The sequence below is a fragment of the Lampris incognitus genome, chromosome 14, assembly GCF_029633865.1.
Source record: "Lampris incognitus isolate fLamInc1 chromosome 14, fLamInc1.hap2, whole genome shotgun sequence".
Taxonomy (NCBI): Eukaryota; Metazoa; Chordata; class Actinopteri; order Lampriformes; family Lampridae; genus Lampris; species Lampris incognitus.
In genome coordinates this window covers 11305588-11323593 of record NC_079224.1, presented here as the reverse complement: position 1 = coordinate 11323593, position 18006 = coordinate 11305588, and the positions used below count along the sequence as shown (strand labels likewise).

Sequence of the window (18006 nt, the reverse complement as noted above, 5' to 3'; positions counted from 1 at the left end):
CCCCCGTCTGAAGCGATCCTAACACGACCCGCACTCTTCATTTTAAAAAGTCGTCTTAAGTAATTGTACCGCATTCGTCAGTTTATCTGTAACATGTCTCCGATCTGACGTGGTTTATTTAAACCGAATCACGTGACATTCAACTTGCGACCACATGCTTGAATCTGCAACAGAACCAACCAGATGTCACGAGATATGCTGACAGAACTGAGTTTTAGTTCAAACCCTCAGATGCTTAAAGTGTTGGGCAAAATGAATGATGATTAATTTTAGTATATTTTAAGAAATGAGACATATTCAAACTTAACATGCTTTAAGATATGTAAAGGGCGTCTGGGTAGCGTGGCAGTCTATTCCTTTGCCTACCAACACGGGGATCGCCGGTTCGAATCCCCGTGTTACGTCCGGCTTAGTGGGGCGCCCCTACCGACACAATTGGCCGTGTCTGTGGGTGGGAAGACGGATGTGGGTATGTGTCCTGGTCGCTGCACTAGCGCCTCCTCCGGTCGGTCGGGGCGCCTGTTCGGGGGGGGGGGTAGCGTGATCCTCCCACGCGCTACATCCGCCTGGTGAAACTCCTCACTGTCAGGTGAAAAGAAGCGGCTGGTGACTCCACATGTATGGGAGGAGGGAGGCATGTGGTAGTCTGCAGCCCTCCCCGGATTAGCAGAGGGGGTGGAGCAGCGACCGGGACGGCTCGGGAGAGTGGGGTGATTGGATGGGTACAATTGGGGAGAAAGGGGGGGGGCAAAATCCAGGTAAAAAAAAGGTGCATTAACGTTAAGCGAGAGAGAAACTGTTGTGCCCTCCATACATTGAGGTGGGTCATCCAGGCTGATGTGCTGAGTGGTGCTTCTGTTAAATCACAGTCAGCCTGGTCACAGGACTCAGGGCTCACGTGCTGAAATGTCAAAATCCCCCCCGACTGTTAGTGGAGTTGACAGATGAGTCACAGACCCATCTGCCTGTCTCGCTACCTGTCTCTCCTTATTTTTTCTGTCTGTCTGTCTGTCTCACTACCTGTATCTCCCCCATACTCATCTCTCCATGTCTAACAGCTGTTTCAGAGAACTTTATTGTAATGGGGGTTTTTAAAGCGCTGCTCTTCTTATCGTCACGTATCTTTTAATCAGTGAGGGCAAGTAGATTTTCCTCTCTTGGCGTTTGAAGGGGGCAGCGGCCCAGCGCCCTGTGCTGGCCAGCCGCCACTATAATCTATCCATTCCCTGACACGTGATTCGTTTGTTTGACAAGTAATTTTAATTTTTAGAAATAAAAACGGATTTTGTCATCTGGAAACCATTGCGGCGACTGAAGTGCTTGTTGTCCCTGTTTTTCCTGTAGAATGAGTGGGTGGTGATGAGGCAATATTGGTGGTGTAATGTGGTGGTGGTGTGTGTGTGTGTGGGGGGGGGGACCAAATCCTAATGGGGGGGCACCAAAATGGCCAGAGCCCTGGTTGGATATACAGTTCGGAACATGAAAACGACGGTGACAGTAAAACCTTTATAGGTGCTGGAATGCATTGTTTAATCCCCCCCCCCCTTTTCTCCCCAGTTGTACTTGGCCAATCACCCTGCTCTTCTGAGCCATCCCGGTCGCTGCTCCGCCCCCTCTGCCGATCCGGGGAGGGCTGCAGACTACCACATGCCTCCCTCCTCCCATACACGTGGAGTCGCCAGCCACTTCTTTTCACCTGACAGTGAGGAGTTTCACCAGGGGGACGTAGCGCGTGGGAGCATCACGCTATTCCCCCCCAGTTCCCCCTCCCCCCTGAACAGGCGCCCCGACCGACCAGAGGAGGCGCTAGTGCAGCGACCAGGACACACACCCACATCCGTCTTCCCACCCGCAGACACGGCCAATTGTGTGTAGGGACGCCCGACCAAGCCGGAGGTGACACGGGGATTCGAACCGGCGATCCCCGTTGTTTCGTCTTGCTTGTACACCTGCTGTTTCTACCTTGAAACAGTCATTTAGTGGACGGCCGGGGGGGGGGGGCATAGTGAACAGGGAGACTTCACACTGGAGTACCACGGGTTTTCCAAGCAGGCTGGAATCGGGTCCTTGAAGTGACGCCACGTCACCGTCCTCCTGACGTGTCCTCTGGCGGGACACTGACTCCCGCCTGGCGCAGACAAAGTGGCACCTTCACATCCGGGGACACCAACTAACCGGGGTGCATGCTATACGTGTTGCCGCTGGTTTGAGTTCAGTTTACGTCACCGTTGTCCTTCAGCTCCCACGTGTCCCGCCTGTCCTCGCGCTGCTCTGAACCAGCAGGACTCATACCGGCGCCTTCACAAAACCAGCCAGCGGTGTTTTCACATGTGTTATTCATAACTCTGTGTGAGGGCCAAATACAAACCGATGCATTACAAAATAGGGCCTGTTGACGTTTCCCCCCCTCCCCTCCCCTCCCCTCCCCGTACGGCCTCAACCCGTGTTTAAATTTTAACACGTTACCAGAAACACGTGATTGATAACACAAAACTCCGCTGCATATGACATACTTATGATTAAGAGTGCTGGATTCAGTTTATTAATATTTAATGATTTTTTTTTACATTTCTTATTCTACTACTTATTTGGTCCCATCTGTTTTCTTCTTCTACCATGACCTTGGTTCGAGCCATGCATTTTCATTTAATGTAAAGCGTGCTGCATTTTAATGTATGCTGTAGGGCATCCAGGTAGCGTAGCGGTCTATTCCGTTGCCTCCCAACGCAGGCATCGCCGGTTCGAATCCCCGTGTTACCTCCGGCTTGGTCGGGCGTCCCTACAGACACAATTGGCCGTGTCTGTGGGTGGGAAGCCGGATGTGGGTGTGTGTCCTGGTCGCTGCACTAGCGCCTCCTCCCCAGATAGCATCCGGATGTGGGCCACTTCAGGCAGTGATGCGGCACTGGTGGTCTTCTTCTGGCCCTGACAAAACGGATGTGAGCCTGAAGTGGCCCACATGTATAATAGCAAATATGGCCCAAATATGCCAAACCAAATGTGGGCCTTTTCTGGCAAAGATGCGGTGCTCTCGGCAACACGTCATCTGGATGTGACCCTGAAGTGGCCCGTGTGGTGAATATGGCCCAAGTATCACCAAACAAATATGGGCCACCCTTGGCAAATATGTGGCACACGCAGCATTGCTATGGCTCGGTTCTGGCCCAGATCTGGCAAACAGGAGCGGACCGCCCAGGTGCCATCATTGCACGTGGTATGTGGGCCGGATGAAAGGAAGATGAAAGTCGGGTGTGGGACGGGTCCGGGCCACAGCAATTTTGCTATCTGGGTGTGGTTGGTCGGTGTGCCTGTTCAGGGGGGATGGGGAACTTGGGGGGGGGGGGTAGCGTGATCCTCCCACGCGCTACCTCCCCTTGGTGAAACTCCTCACTGTCAGGTGAAACTCCTCACTGTCAGGTGAAAAGAAGCGGCTGGCGACTCCACATGTATCGGAGGAGACATGTGGTAGTCTGCAGCCCTCCCCTGATCGGATGGAGCAGAGAAGAGTGGGGTAATTGGCCAAGTACAACTGTGGAGAAAAGGGGGGGGGGACAAAAAAGCCCAAAATATGCTGTGTAAAATTGCTAGATGGCGGCGTAGCCAGGTAATTTAGCCGTCTTTTGCGCCTCCGTCTCTCATTGACTTGCTTCAGTCAGATTCGGTTTAAACTCGGAAAGGATCTGAAAGCAAGGCCAGCCTCCCCTTTAGATAACCGAACTTGATAAAAACTCACCTGGTCCTCAAAAGACAGGGCCTGTCCGACGTCGCGCGGGAACCCATCGATCACGATCCCCGCGGCTTGCGGTATCTTCATGATCTTCTGCTTGATCTCTGTGATGGTAGTCTCCTGGAAACCAAGGCCAACATCAACATGATTATCCTCCAGAGACCTAGCTGGTGTCCTACTGTCCACTAACTGAATTTGCACACCATGCACATACATTTCATATAGTCTCATAACCTTGGCATCATGCCTCTAGTGGCATGTCAAGGTAAAACATGTGTAGGTTGTTTTGTGTTCCCCTGAGCCCACTTTTTTTTACCCCCCCCCTCTTTTTCTCCCCAATTGTACTTTGCCAATTACCCTATTTTCCGAGCCGTCCCGGTCGCTGCTCCACCCCCTCTGCCGATCCGGGGGGCGGGGGCTGCAGACTACCACATGCCTCCCTCCTCCCATACATGTGGAGTCACCAGCCGCTTCTTGAGGAGTTTCACCAGGGGGACGTAGCGCATGGGAGGATCACGCTATTCCCCCCTGTTCCCCCTCCTCCTCGAACAGGCGCCCTGACCGACCAGAGGAGGCGCTAGTGCAGCGACTAGGACACATACCCACATCTGGCTTCCCACCCGCAGACACTGTCAATTGTATCTGTAGGGACGCCCGACCAAGCCAGAGGTAACACGGGGATTCGAACCTGCGATCCCCGTGTTGGTAGGCAACGGAGTAGACCGCCACGCCCCCCGGACGCCCGCCCTCCCCCCTTGGCCCATTTTTATTTACAAACCGTTTACAAGCTGTTCTGTTGTGCACCCTGGCTGTCTCCCATTAGTACTTTGGTTGGCCCGTGGGAACGGTTAAAGTTTACAGTACGTCCCAACTGTTTACCCCGCCGAACTCCGTTTTTGGTCTAAGTGCGGTAAAACTGCTCCCTGGAGTGCATGTAAGGGCCAAAGCGTGCCAGCATCTTTTAGCATCACCTAGTTTCTCATGGCCGGAGAGGGTCAGCGCATTTCTTCTGGCGAAGTGCATCACATGGTCCGGCCGAGATAGATGAGCAATGTTCTGCTCTAAAAATAAACGCCATGGCTGTGATCACGTTCGGCAGTCACTAACATAGACATGCAGTTTTCCTCCGCTAAAAGAATGCCTCGTTGGCTGCCGGCAGGGTGCAAAACCAAGGACAGATGAAACCTAGTCTAAAATCCATCCAGGGGAGAGGGGGGGGGGAAATCTGCCTAAAAGCCGAGCCGAGCCAAGATAAGCACAGATAAGAAAAAAGCTCTTCGGTTCCCCATGTGTCTTGATGTCTGCAGTTGGAGTACCGTCCGTAAACCCCATCCCCTCCTGGGAAAGTCCCCCCCCCCCCCAATGCCATACCACAAACACGATTGAAACATCAATAATGCCAGCACGAGGACTCCCAAGGTGTCACACGAACCTGTCAATCACTTTCTCAAATAAACCCCCCTGTTCATTTGGTCCCAAAGGCCGCCGTCCAAGACTGAACCTGCCAGAGGAGAGCGTCTTCAATGGCGAGGTGGCGACACTGGTCTCCACTTAAATGAGCTTTTGCTATTTCCCATCATTTTCAGGAAGGGAAAAAAAACCCCACCAAATTTCAATTTTGAGCGTGCATATGCTCAACCCTGAGGGATGCACTCGGTTATGCTTGGTTGAAAGCAGAGTGATAATTAACTGTGACAACTCTGCCTTTTGCATCGCCGAAGACAAGAATTAATCACAGGTCTGATGCCCTGGATGCACTGATATTTCATTCAAGAGATTAAATATCTACGGGTTTTCGCTCTCTCTCGGCGGCAACACGGTGTGTACCACACGCCGAGCGCATTTAGAAAAGTAACACTCAGTATAGTTATGTGGCGTGATCGGGTCACTGTCCTCCTGCAGTGATTCTTATGTCTGGTTTCCCCAACCCATGTGTGTCAGATATGACACACGTATGAGCTCCCTCACCAACATCATTCATTCATTCTTTCATCCTCAGCCGCTTCTCCGGGGCCGGGTCGCGGTGACAGCATTCTAAGTAGGGCACTCCAGACGTCCCTCTCTCCAGCAACTCCCTCCAGCTCCTCCTGGGGGATCCCAAGGTGTTCCCAGGCCAGATTGGACATGTAGTCCCTCCAGCGAGTTTTGGGTCTACCCCGGGGTCTCCGTCCAGTTGGACGTGCCCGGTAAATCTCCAAAGGAAGATGCCCAGGAGGCATCCTAATCAGATGCCCGAACCACCTCAACTGACCCCTTTCGATGCGAAGGAGCAGCGGCTCTACTCCGAGCTCCCTCCGGATGTCCGAGCTCCTCACCCTATCTTTAAGGCTGAGCCCAGACACCTTACGGAGGAAACTCACTCCAGCCGCTTGTATCCGTGATCTCACCCTTTCGGTCACTACCCAAAGCTCATGACCATAGGTGAGGGTTGGAACGACGACTGACTGGTAAATTTGGAGCTTTGCCTTCTGGTTCAGCTCCCTCTTCACTACAACGGTCCGGTACAACGTCGGCATTACTGCTGATGCTGCACCACTCTACCTGACAGTCTCCACCTCCATCCTACCCTCACTCATGAACGAGACCCAGAGATACTTGAACTCCTTCACTTGAGGCAACAACTCATCCCCAACCCGGAGGGAGCAATCCACCATTTTCCAGTAAAGAACCATGGCCTCAGATTTGGAGGTGCTGACTCTCATCCCGGCCATTTCACACTCAGCTGCAAACCGCCCCAGTGCGCACTGGAGGTCGCGTTCTGATGAAGCCAACAAAACCACATCATCTGCGAAGAGCAGAGATGCAATTCTGAGGTTCCCAAAATGGACACACTCCTCACCAACATCACCAGGACAAATTGTTGTACAGTTAATCTAGGGGGCAAATAAACACAGTGAATGCAAAATGACGACTGACACAGCAGTTCACCAATTAGTGCTTAGCAACTGAGTATTTCCTCAGACAACTGACATCCCACCTAACCCAATGGAGAGCAGCTTCGATACAACATACACATTGGCTAATTAGAGAACGCCACTTTGTTTTGTCATTGCACAGTTGTTTGGTTACAGTGAATTTGTTCGCAGCATTTTTTGTAGCTTTTTTTCTCCCCAGTTGTACCCGGCTAATTACCCCACTCTTCCCAGCTGTCCCGGTCACTGCTCCACCCCCTTTGCCGATCCGGGGAGGGCTGCAGACTACCACATGCCTCCTCCCATACACGTGGAGTCGCCAGCCGCTTCTTTTCACCTGACAGTGAGGAGTTTCGCCAGGGGGACGTAGCGCATGGGAGGATCACGCTATTCCCCCTAGTCTCCCCCCGAACAGGCGCCCCGATCGACCAGAGGAGGCGCTAGTGCATTATATAGGAGCAGTGGGGAGCTGCAGTGCCCGGGGACCAACTCCAGATCTTCTTTCAGTTGCCTTGCTCAGGGGCACGGAAAGGAGTATTAACCCTAACATGCAGCATGTCTTCTTGATGGTGGGAGGAAACCGGAGCACCCCACGCAGACACAGGGAGAACATGCAAACTCCAGAGAGGACCTGGGACAGCCTGGGGTTCGAACCCAGGCCTTTCTTGCTGTGAGGCAACAGTGCTAACCACTGGGCCACTGTGCCGCCCCGAAAAAAGATATAGCTGTCCATCCATCCATCCATCCATTATCCAAACCGCTTATCCTACACAGGGTCGCGGGATGCTGGAGCCTACCCAGCAGTCATTGATACAACTAAACAACAACTTGTGGAGTTAGAAAACAACGAGACAGGAGACGTGAGAGTAGACGTAGTCGAGGTAGTTTACTAGCTCCAACTTTGCATGTCATACATTCGACAACGACACTGAACTGTGTACCGGAAGCGGAAGTGCATTATCTGACCCCTCGCCTCTTCCCTTAAAGGTACACCGTCCTCTTAGGTGAATGTCTCTAGTTATATAGATGTGGGTCACCACAAACTAAACAATATAACTAAACAACAACTACACAATACAACTAAACAATGGGAAATGGGGACATTATATTGTTAAAGAAAGTGTAAAACAGATTCCCGCAAACCTGAACGACTGGAAGGCAAAGTTTTTTCCCCCATACCTCTCCCCAAATCAAAATATTACCTTCAGGGGTGCTGTTCATGTGAGATCACAATTTCAGTTTAAAAAAGAAGAAGAAGAAGAAGAAGAAAGAATCCCCATACATATGTTAGTTGGTTAGTTAGTTAGTTAGTTAGTTAGTTAGTTAGTTAGTTAGTTGCAGTCAGCTCAGTCTATATAGTTTGTTGCTGTGACCTGGAATGTCACAGTAAAGTCGTTACAGCAGTGGAGCTCATCTTGGCAGTTTAATGAACCCAGCAGCAGTCATAACTAAAGGAGGCTAGCGGGACAAGAGGAGTTCTGCACACGGTTGTTTGTGATGGTGACCGCGATTCCTGTCTTGGTCCTGAGGAAAACAAATCATCATGTGCTAAACTAACGGAGGGCATCTGAACGCCACTTAGTATCTTCCGCTCAAGCGGAAGAACTCCTCTCCCTCTCTCGCCCTCTCCCTCTCTCTCTCCCTTTCTCTTTCGAGCTCTCCCTCTACCCCCCCCCCCCCCCGGCTTGACAGCTGATGAACATCCTGCGGGCGGAGGATCACGCCGCAGTTTGATTCATGACAAGGCAGAAAATGATGCTAAAAGACATAAACACACTGCCCAACGGTGATGAAGCGGTGTGGGGGGGGGGTCGTGCTGGGGATTGTTTCCATGGCTTCACCTTGTGCCTTGTTGCCACCAACCACCGTCTCCATGATGACAGTGAGAAACATCCTCTTTTGTATCATTGTGGTATTGCACAGCACTCCTTCTAGATAGCCGGAGGCAAGTATTGACTCAGACTCCGCAGTATACCGCAGTGTTAGTAACCTGCTATTCAAACGCAACTCGCATCACTATACGAGCACATCTGTCCAGCACTTCTAACCCCGTGCTTGACCTGTGGCCTGCCTGGCAGTGATGGTGTCCCACCCTGTCTGTGGAACCCCACCGGACCACACGCCACACAGTCACTGCGTCTACACGCACCGTTAAGTCGAGCTACGGTTATAGCTCGATTAAGCCGTGTAATTGGACTACTGTCGTTGTCCCAGTGTACAAGAACCGGGGGAGAATCGATTTATGGACGGAAGTATGTCCGACCCCGGTACGGTAGGTGGCGATAAGGCCCCTTTCAGCTGGTTGCCTATTGGACCTTCTTCCGGTTGACCTATTGCGTCACATACCAAACAAGCGACACACAAGCTAGCGAGTGGCAAGCGGGTTCCACGTGGAGCGGCGAAACGTGGACAACTTTACAGCGCTGTCCATTTCATAGGTACTCTACGCTTTACTACGCTGTTCGACTTCCGGGTGAAAGACCGCCGCGGGAACTGTGGCTCGTGCGCAGAACGCCTAGGCCAGTTCGGGGCCGATTGAGGCGTGTACATGCCAGAGTAAGTCGATCCCCAACCGCGTTATCTATCTAGGTGTGTTAGTCCGACTTCGAGAAATTCGATTTAATACGATTTCAGTCGGACTAACACGTTTACATATATTTTAAAAGTCCAGCTTTAGTCGGACTAGCACAATAAATCGACTTTTTCTGACATCATGTGTTTTGAAATGATGTTGTAATGACCGCTGTACCACAGTCAGTTTAAGAAGCAGTTTTTAAACACGTGTTTGAATCCGTCAATGTAATGTAGAGGGATGTGCGAGACAAGGCACAAAGATCACACATTTACATATGTCGGCCATAACTGCGGGGTTGGCATCCCCTTCCACTACGCGGTCAAACTAACATGCTGGATATCATAATCACTGGCACATGCTTACACGCGTTTTCTGTATGATGCGGGGAGTGAAAACAACCACAGGGAGTCTGGCCCTATTCTTCCTCCATGGCAAAGTCATTATTTAGTGGAGGAGGATGCTAATAAGATGGATAAGCATCCCCCCTCCCGACTGTTTGTGATACGGACGGCAGTAATTAGTCCCCTGTCACGTCCACGCGGTGGTAATGACCTCTGAGCAAGTGGACACACTCAAGGCTCAGCTTCCCTTACCCTCCTGTTCACCGACTCCCATTCTCTCATACATGCAGACACAAACGCACACAGGAACTCACCAGTGTTCAAACCCCTCCATTTTCTCTTTCTTTCCTAACACTAGAACGACCCAGGCTGTCAAATTTGGCAGTTTTTTGGATTTTCAAAGTTTAATAACATTGTGAGAAAAAAAGATACAGACCTGCTGCTCCCTGAATACTCCTAAAATTGCATATATTTGCATTACATTGAATTTTAGATCAATTGCACAAAAAAGTTATAAGATCTACATAAAACGACCATGAGCGGTCAAAATGACCGCGCGTAATGTGCGCGTCATGTGTTGGTTGCTTCATTTCCTTCGAAGTTTTTTTTAAATACCTTAATCATATGAACAAAAGAACAAAATCTGGTCATAACGTCAACAAATAGCAAATCGTACAAATCAGACTGAGGTATGACACATTTTTTAGTATTTCACAAAACAATAAAAAATAACTAAAAAAATAAAGACAGAGAGAGGTCTAATCAGAAATCAATACATCTATGTTTTTGTAAATATGCAAAGCTTGTTTGGTTTGTATACATTTCAGTGCTTTCTTACAATGTATTCGTTCATGAAGACTAAGAATAGTGGCCTGACCTTAATAAATCTAGATCTATGGATAAATTGTTTAGCCATAATAATCAGACTATTGTACAACATTTCCAGATTTTTATCCTCCATTATGACTCCAAATTTAATATCCTTATAATCAAAATTGGGCAAATGAAAATCCTTTTTAGATATCCAAATTTGAAATAATTCCCAAAAGGCTCTAGTATAAATACAAGTGAAAAACAATTGTCATAACGTTTCGATAACAGAATCACAAAACATAGTTATTTTTTTCAATGTTTTTTTCAATGTTAAATCTTTGTCTCAAAAACTCATTACAAGGATAAATATTACATTACATTACAGTCATTTAGCCGATGCTCTTATCCAAAGCGACTTACAATAAGTGCATTTAACGTAGGAAATCAGAACTACTAGTCATCAGAAGTGCATCATCTCTCTAAACACGCATCTAAGAGCGAAACCAGTGCTGAAATAAAAGCGCAAGTATTAACGTGTATTAACCTTCTCTTCTTCCATATTTGCTGCTACTGCTCTACTGTGCGTGAGCGTATGTGCTATGTCTTACCTGTTGCTATATGTCAGCCTTGTTCCTCTGCATACGTAAGTATGACCACCATGAATGTTTTGTTGTACTGATTGTGATGTCTATATCTGTGTACTTGGTCTGTCATGTCACTGCTGTTCCTTGTTTTTACCTCTCTTTTTTTATTTTTACTCCCCATCCCCTTCCCCTAGGGTGCACTTGCCCCCAACATAGGCCGTTATTGTAAATAAGAGTTTGCTCTTAATTAAGTTGCCTATTAAAATAAAGGTTGATGATGATGATGATGATTATTTTCCGTAGTTCACAGTCATGCCAACTCTGAACAAGCTGCAGCTCTCAGAGCGCTAGGCTATAAAGAGAGGTTAGGCCCACACATTGGAGTCAAGAAGACTCCAAGTGTGACTTTTCCACAGAAAACAACCCAATAGTACAGCCAGCACTTTTTTTTAAAGGTCTCCTATGGACACATGACCTTATAGTGTCATTAATAGATATCATAACTGCAGTGTAAATTGTAATATTTTATTAAATCTTCCCCTTACTATAAATAAATATAATTTATCATTCTAAAATGAGTTCTTTCGCTTTTGGTGAAATAGGGAGAGTGAGGTATCCGGTTCTAATTCTGCCTATAATCTCTTCAGGATAATTTTTTAATAGATTTTTTTTTCTTTTTAATGGTAGAGGAAAGAGTACAGCGGTAAGGGCACCCCTTACAATTTTGTTTGTGCATTTTTTTCTCCATAAAATCGAGATTGTCTATGTAAAGTGAAGCCATCTGTGGTACTAACGCGTCATAAGTCAAAATTCCTTTTATCATATTCACCATTACTTGTGGGATTGCCTTGATAACCACTGAGTATTGGGGTTTTTTTGTACATGTCACATTGAATTTATCAATTAATTCATTGTACTCTAGAAGATTTCCTCTTGAATCCATCAAATGTAAAATAGACCAAATACCTCTCTCCACCCAATCATAATAACATAAAGATTTTCCTTTAAGAAAATAAGAACAAGATGCATCTGTTATTCCAGATTGGAGAGCTATGTGGAGTGAAATTGTGCTTATAAACCAGTTTCCAACGTAAGAGAGCCTGCTGGTGAAATCTAGACAGCTTAATAGGTAGTGTAGCAATACAGAAATCACATCTTAACAGAAAATCTATCCCACCGCACTTGCTAAATATTTTAGAAGGACTATTAAACCAGAATCCATTATCATTTTGTATGAATTGTTGTAACCATTTTAGTTTTATCATTCCATTCATTGCCTCATAGTCAATCACATTTAAGCCCCTTTCTTCTAATGATTTTACTACATCCCCTTTTCTAATATAATGATTTTTGTTTTTCCAAATAAAGTTTAAATTTTTTTGATTAATTGATTTAATTGTCAGGAATGGCCAATGAAAAAGCTGGGTACATAATTCTAGATAATGTTTCAATTTTAGCAATCAAAATATGTCCAAAGTTTGACACATCCATCTGTAACCAAGAATTGAGTATAGATTTACTTTTTTTCTTTTTTTTATAACAGTCTCGATATTTAGTTGTTCTCTAGCTTTACAATCTTTAGTTATAACCACTACTAAGTATTTTACTTCATTTTTTTACTGGAATATCATACAAATCTATTAGCGGACGGTCATATATAGCAATTAGTTCACCTTTTTTTATTTATTTAAGTGTAGTGCAGATGCTTTAGAAAACTCATCTATCTTCTTGATTACCAGAGGGATCTGTTCTGGCCTCTTGAGGAAAGTGGTAGTATCATCTGCCAGCTGAGTTATGACCAGATGGTTGCCTAGCACATTTAAAGGCTTGATGTCTGGACTATTTTTTGTAAAAATAGCCAACATTTCTGCAACTAAAATAAATAATAAAGGGGAGCAAGAACAACCCTGTCGAATCCCTCATTTAACCTCAAATCTTTTAGATGTTCTTTTAGGGAGAGAAACTGAACTATTAATGTCATTATACATCTTATTGATTACCTTTATGAATTTGGACTAAAACAAAAATATTCTAAAGACTTTATTATAAATGGATGTTCAGCTAAATCAAAGGCTTTGTAAAAATCTAAAAAAAAACCATTATGAACCCAGTCTTCAATCAAATAATTATAATCTAGTAAATTAAGAACCAGCCTAATGTTATTATGTTTAGCCATATCTTTAAGAAACCCCGACTGAGTTTCACTTATTATCTGTCCTATACCTACTTTCATCCGATTGGCAATAATATGCGTAAAATATTTGTAATCCACATTCATTGACGTTATTAGTCTCAAGTTATCAATACATCTTTTGTGCTTACCAGGTTTAGGTTACAAACACTGGCGTAACATATTTATTATGGGCCCTGGTGCAAGCAACCCTCGTAAACCCCCCCCCCGTCTCTCTCTCACTCGCTCACACACACACACCACCACCACCATAGGTGGGTTTAGTAAGTAATTTTAGTAATTTATTTGTATAGCACCTTTCACAGGTATAAAATCACAAAGTGCTTCACAGCATAAAATATAACAAATAAAATAGAAATATCAAAGTAACAGACAAAGTTTACACAGATTAGTTATTGTAAAGGTCAGTACGTCAAAGATTGGCTACACTTCAGAACCACGGAGAGCGGACGCACCACGGACAGAGTTCGGAAACCTAAACAGACGGTCTCTAAATCAAATCAGTCGACAAGGCAATGAAACAAGTCAACAAAGCAACTAGGCTGTAATATAGCTAACAGCCTTGTCATTCGACAGTAACAGGGGAGCACACATCAGACTCAAAACCTGCTAGATTGCATGGTTTGGCACGTACGCAGGACACATTGCAGCTTTCCTTCTTTTCCTTGCTCTCCTTCCTCTTTTTACATCCACTTTTATGTGAGTAACTCATGCTTACTTGCTTGATTTTATTCTTCTAACGTTACTTAGGTAGGCTAGATAGGTAAATGATATTGCACGCGCTAAACAAACTATCATCACATGCTCAAAACAGACACGTAACATTGGACTAGGACAATGCATGCAGAAATATTGACGCAACGGGCCCTGGTGCCACTGCACCGGCTGCACCACCTATATTTACGCCAGTGGTTACAAAGTAATAATACCTTGCTTCATGGTCGACATTAAATTATTGTGTTCAATACATTCTTTTATGGCATCATATAACAGTTCTTTTATATCTTCCCACAAAATTTTATGAAAGTTCGAGGTTAAACCATCTTGACCAGGAGCTTTACCTACTGACATTTGCTTTATAGCTTCATCCAATTCCTTCATTCTAATCTCGGAATCACACAATTCTTTAAATGCCAAATCAGTTTTAGGAATATAATGTTTAATACTTTCAAGAAATGATAATGAATCCTCAACCGAATAGGGTATGATTTGGAATAGAATTGATGAATTTCTTCAGAAATTACCTTTGTGTCAGAACATTCTCTATTATTTATTTTTTTGGTATGACAATTGTTACTTTGTCTTTATTTCATGTTTACACAGGAATGTGACAATGTAACATTGTTAATATGGAAATACAAAATGTGTGACATTGTAGGTAGGATACAACTATAGTGTTTTTCTAAACACATAGGGGTTAACAACCTCACTTGTCTCAGTGCCAATATACCTGCGAGTAACACACTGAGTCAAGCAACTGCAGTTAGGTGCATTGAAGATGTTATCATTTGTAGCTCTGCTTGTAAGGAAAGAAGGACGTTTCACCTTGACATTAAGCCATTTGGAACACGTGTGTGATTCTCTCATCCATCCGACAGGTCGTGAAATCATTTTAACTTTGTACGCTTTTACAGTCACCGCCTTACGTTGAGGTTCTATAAGAGGATCACCATTTTCTGTGATTACAGGTACAAACCTCTTTCTATCAACCGCATCATTTGATAAATCTGTCCATATTACCACAAGGGTCTGTTGCATTAGGTATAATTTGATTGTAAAACACACAGTCAACATTGTTGGGCAACGCAGCCACATTTTGACTCAGAGACGCCATTAACTCGTGGAACAAACCTCGATTAGGGAACAAGCAGTTTCTACGGGCCAATTGGTAACACAACTGCTGAGTCTCAATGTCACCAATGTATACTTCTTTCAGAGGCACAATGTGCTCCTTTTCAAATTCAACAGGAGACGGGTCATGTTTTAACACGACAGGCCACACTTCAACTGACCTTGCTACACATTCTTTGCCATATTGATTATGCCATTCACTAATGACTGTGGATACAGGAAACCCAACTACCACATTTACCACAACCAGTTCTATTGTCAAGCTTGACACTGTATGTACACCCATTTTTACAATTAAATGTAGCTCAGCCAGAGGTACTGGTTGCTACAGGCGTCGTGGACGCTCTTTGCCGCTGCTCGGCTGTTGTCGGCTGGATTCGCTGTTGTTTTCTTTTTTGTCTTCGTCGCCTTTCGTATGTATGTGTGTTGTTTAAATCGGAGAGTACCGCTGGCGTCTCATGTGTGTGGCTGCCGCTTCTCCCGCCGTCTTGTCTTCCCCCTCTCTGTCCCCGTTTTTTCGGCGATCCGTGCTAGCCGCCCTAACTAGCTAACTGGCTAACCACCGCTTGGCTAACGTTAGCTTTACGCGAGCGCTGGCCTCCTGCCTCTCCACTCTAGTTTGCTTTTGCGGTGATGGCTATCGGACAGTCACGCTTTGCAGGAAGTGACGCAATGCCCCTATCCGTTGCAAACGATAACAACACACTAACGTAGGCTGGCTAGCTAATAGAACTGCTAGCTAATAGAACTTTTTCCACCCAAATTTAAGCAGATATTTAACGTTGTCAACTCGAAATAACCACTGAATACATATGTCTTAACCCACTACAGTATCCAGCATGTACCTGAAACATAACACAATACTTTTATTTGACCGCTCGCCTAACGTTAGCATATGCTAGCTAGCGATGATTTGCAATGTTAATCTCCATAACCAGCGTTGCTCTCCATTGTTAGTGTTACCAGTAACGTTAACGTTATTTCTGACTGTTTGCTAGGTCCAGCCCGGTGAGATCACTTCCGGCGAAGCATGACTGTCCGATAGCCATTACCCTAGTTTGCGGATCTGACGTCTGTCACAGCCGGAACAAATTTACAAAAAAAAAGTTCCGGATGACGCGACAATGGCGTTCTAATCAGCTGTTCGGTAGCGTTCGGTGTCACATTCTCTGTTATTGATCAGCAAAACATTTATTGTATTTCTTTCTTGTCTCCTCCTTTCCAGTCCGAAAAAATAAGACGTGTTCTTCTCCCCTTGGTCTATCCATTTAGCTCTGGATCTAACATAAGCTCCTTGTGCCCTGTGGGTGAACAAGTTATCTAATCCGGCTTGTAAACTCAATATCTTTGCTTTGTTTTCGTCTGAGAACTCAATTTTTCTGCAACATTCATTAATTTCTTGAACCAATTTATATCATCTTCACTTTGCGGGTGACATCTGGTTTTACTCAATTTAATTGAGAGACTCCTGGCCTTATATTTAAAATATTCCCATTTGCTGCAGTAAGTATCTATGTCTGTATCACTTTTAATTTCCACCATTAATGCCTTTACTTCCTTAACATATTCTTCTAAATTTAACATTTCAGCTTTGGATTTCCAGTAATTTGTTCTACATTTATGATTACCATCTGGTTTCAGAGCTATTTCAATTACATAATGGTCTGTCAATGGAGCAGCAGACATTGCGACGTTAGTCACAGAAATTGTGATTTCTGGAGTCACCAGCCAAACATCTATTCTGGATCTTGATCTCCCATTGGGTTTTATCCAAGAGAATTGTCTCCTATATGGGTTTTTTTTCTCTCCAAATATCAATAAAATAATTGACATCTGGAATTCCTTCAATACTGTGTTGTAATGGTAATCATTACGAAAAGATGGACATCTATCCAACCACTCATCTGGTGCCATATTAAACTCCCCACCTATTAAAGTAAATCCTATACCTTAAGTTTGCTTATATTCAGCAATAATTTCTGTAAGAGCTCCTAATAATATTTTGTTTTGACCAATATTATTATATCCATAGATATTGATCAAAATTGCAAATGGACCCTCTAAATTTACAACCACAACAAGCCAATGACCATCCTTATCCTTTTTGAATGTTACTACCCCCCCAGGGAATCTATAAAACATATGGCCACGTCCCCAGATCGATTACTGCCGTGAGAAAACAGAATGTGGTCTACCCACTGGTTCTTCCAAAATGTAGTGTCCTCCTCACATGAATGAGTCTCTTGCAAAAACATGCAGTGTGCTTTAAGACCTTTACGAAACAAAAAAGTAGCCTTGCGTTTTACGTTGTCCTTAAGACCTCTTGCATTTAACGATAAAAAAGAAATCTCTGACTTTAGAGAAAACATATAGAATGAAAACCAACCTCTTTAAATGTATCCTCAACTCAGAAGTTCCTCTGGAAAAAGTAATGTCCTTCCCCTTCCATCATTTACGTAATGTCTTTACTGGTCGGATTACATATCAATGTTCACTCTGTCAACTAGATCTGTTGCCCATCGATGAATCCAAAGGGTCTGCGATAGTTTGATTTCTTCCCGGCCTTTCTCGCTTCTTGTATCCGAGGCCAAAGAGCTTCTCTGGCCTGCTTATCTGCCATGGTTCAGTCTTCAGTGAAGCGAACTCCCGCTTTCCTGCATATTTCCGACTCCTTCGTCATTCTCCAAATCCCATCTCTGCGCTGACGTTTGACAAATTGGATAATGACCTGGCGCCTTCTCTTCTCCTCCTTTCTCCCCACCTGATGAACAGTGTCTATTATCTCATCCATGTTCTGTGCCCATTGCGGTGCCAACCTTCTTGAGCAGGTTAATCACCTCCTCCCTTGTGTTACCCTTTCTTTCATGCCTTTTATTCTCAGATTCCACCGCCTGCTGCACCTTTCATGTTCGCCCGCTCTTTCTTTAAGACCGGTGTTTTCTTTTTCCAGGGCTGCCACTTTCTCTTCTAATTTGCATTAATTTTGCATTCTTCGAGTTCCGCCGCATTGAG

General features: G+C 45.2%; 1 protein-coding gene across 1 annotated transcript in view; it reads right to left on the bottom strand.

The window, feature by feature from the left end:
- The window catches only part of ak5 (adenylate kinase 5), a 135021-nt gene that overhangs the window by 97418 nt on the left and 19597 nt on the right, over nucleotides 1-18006 (bottom strand). Inside the window, exon 5 of the mRNA XM_056293301.1 lies at nucleotides 3734-3847. Within this exon, the coding sequence (XP_056149276.1) occupies nucleotides 3734-3847 (114 nt within the window). The remainder of the gene's footprint in view (nucleotides 1-3733; nucleotides 3848-18006) is intronic.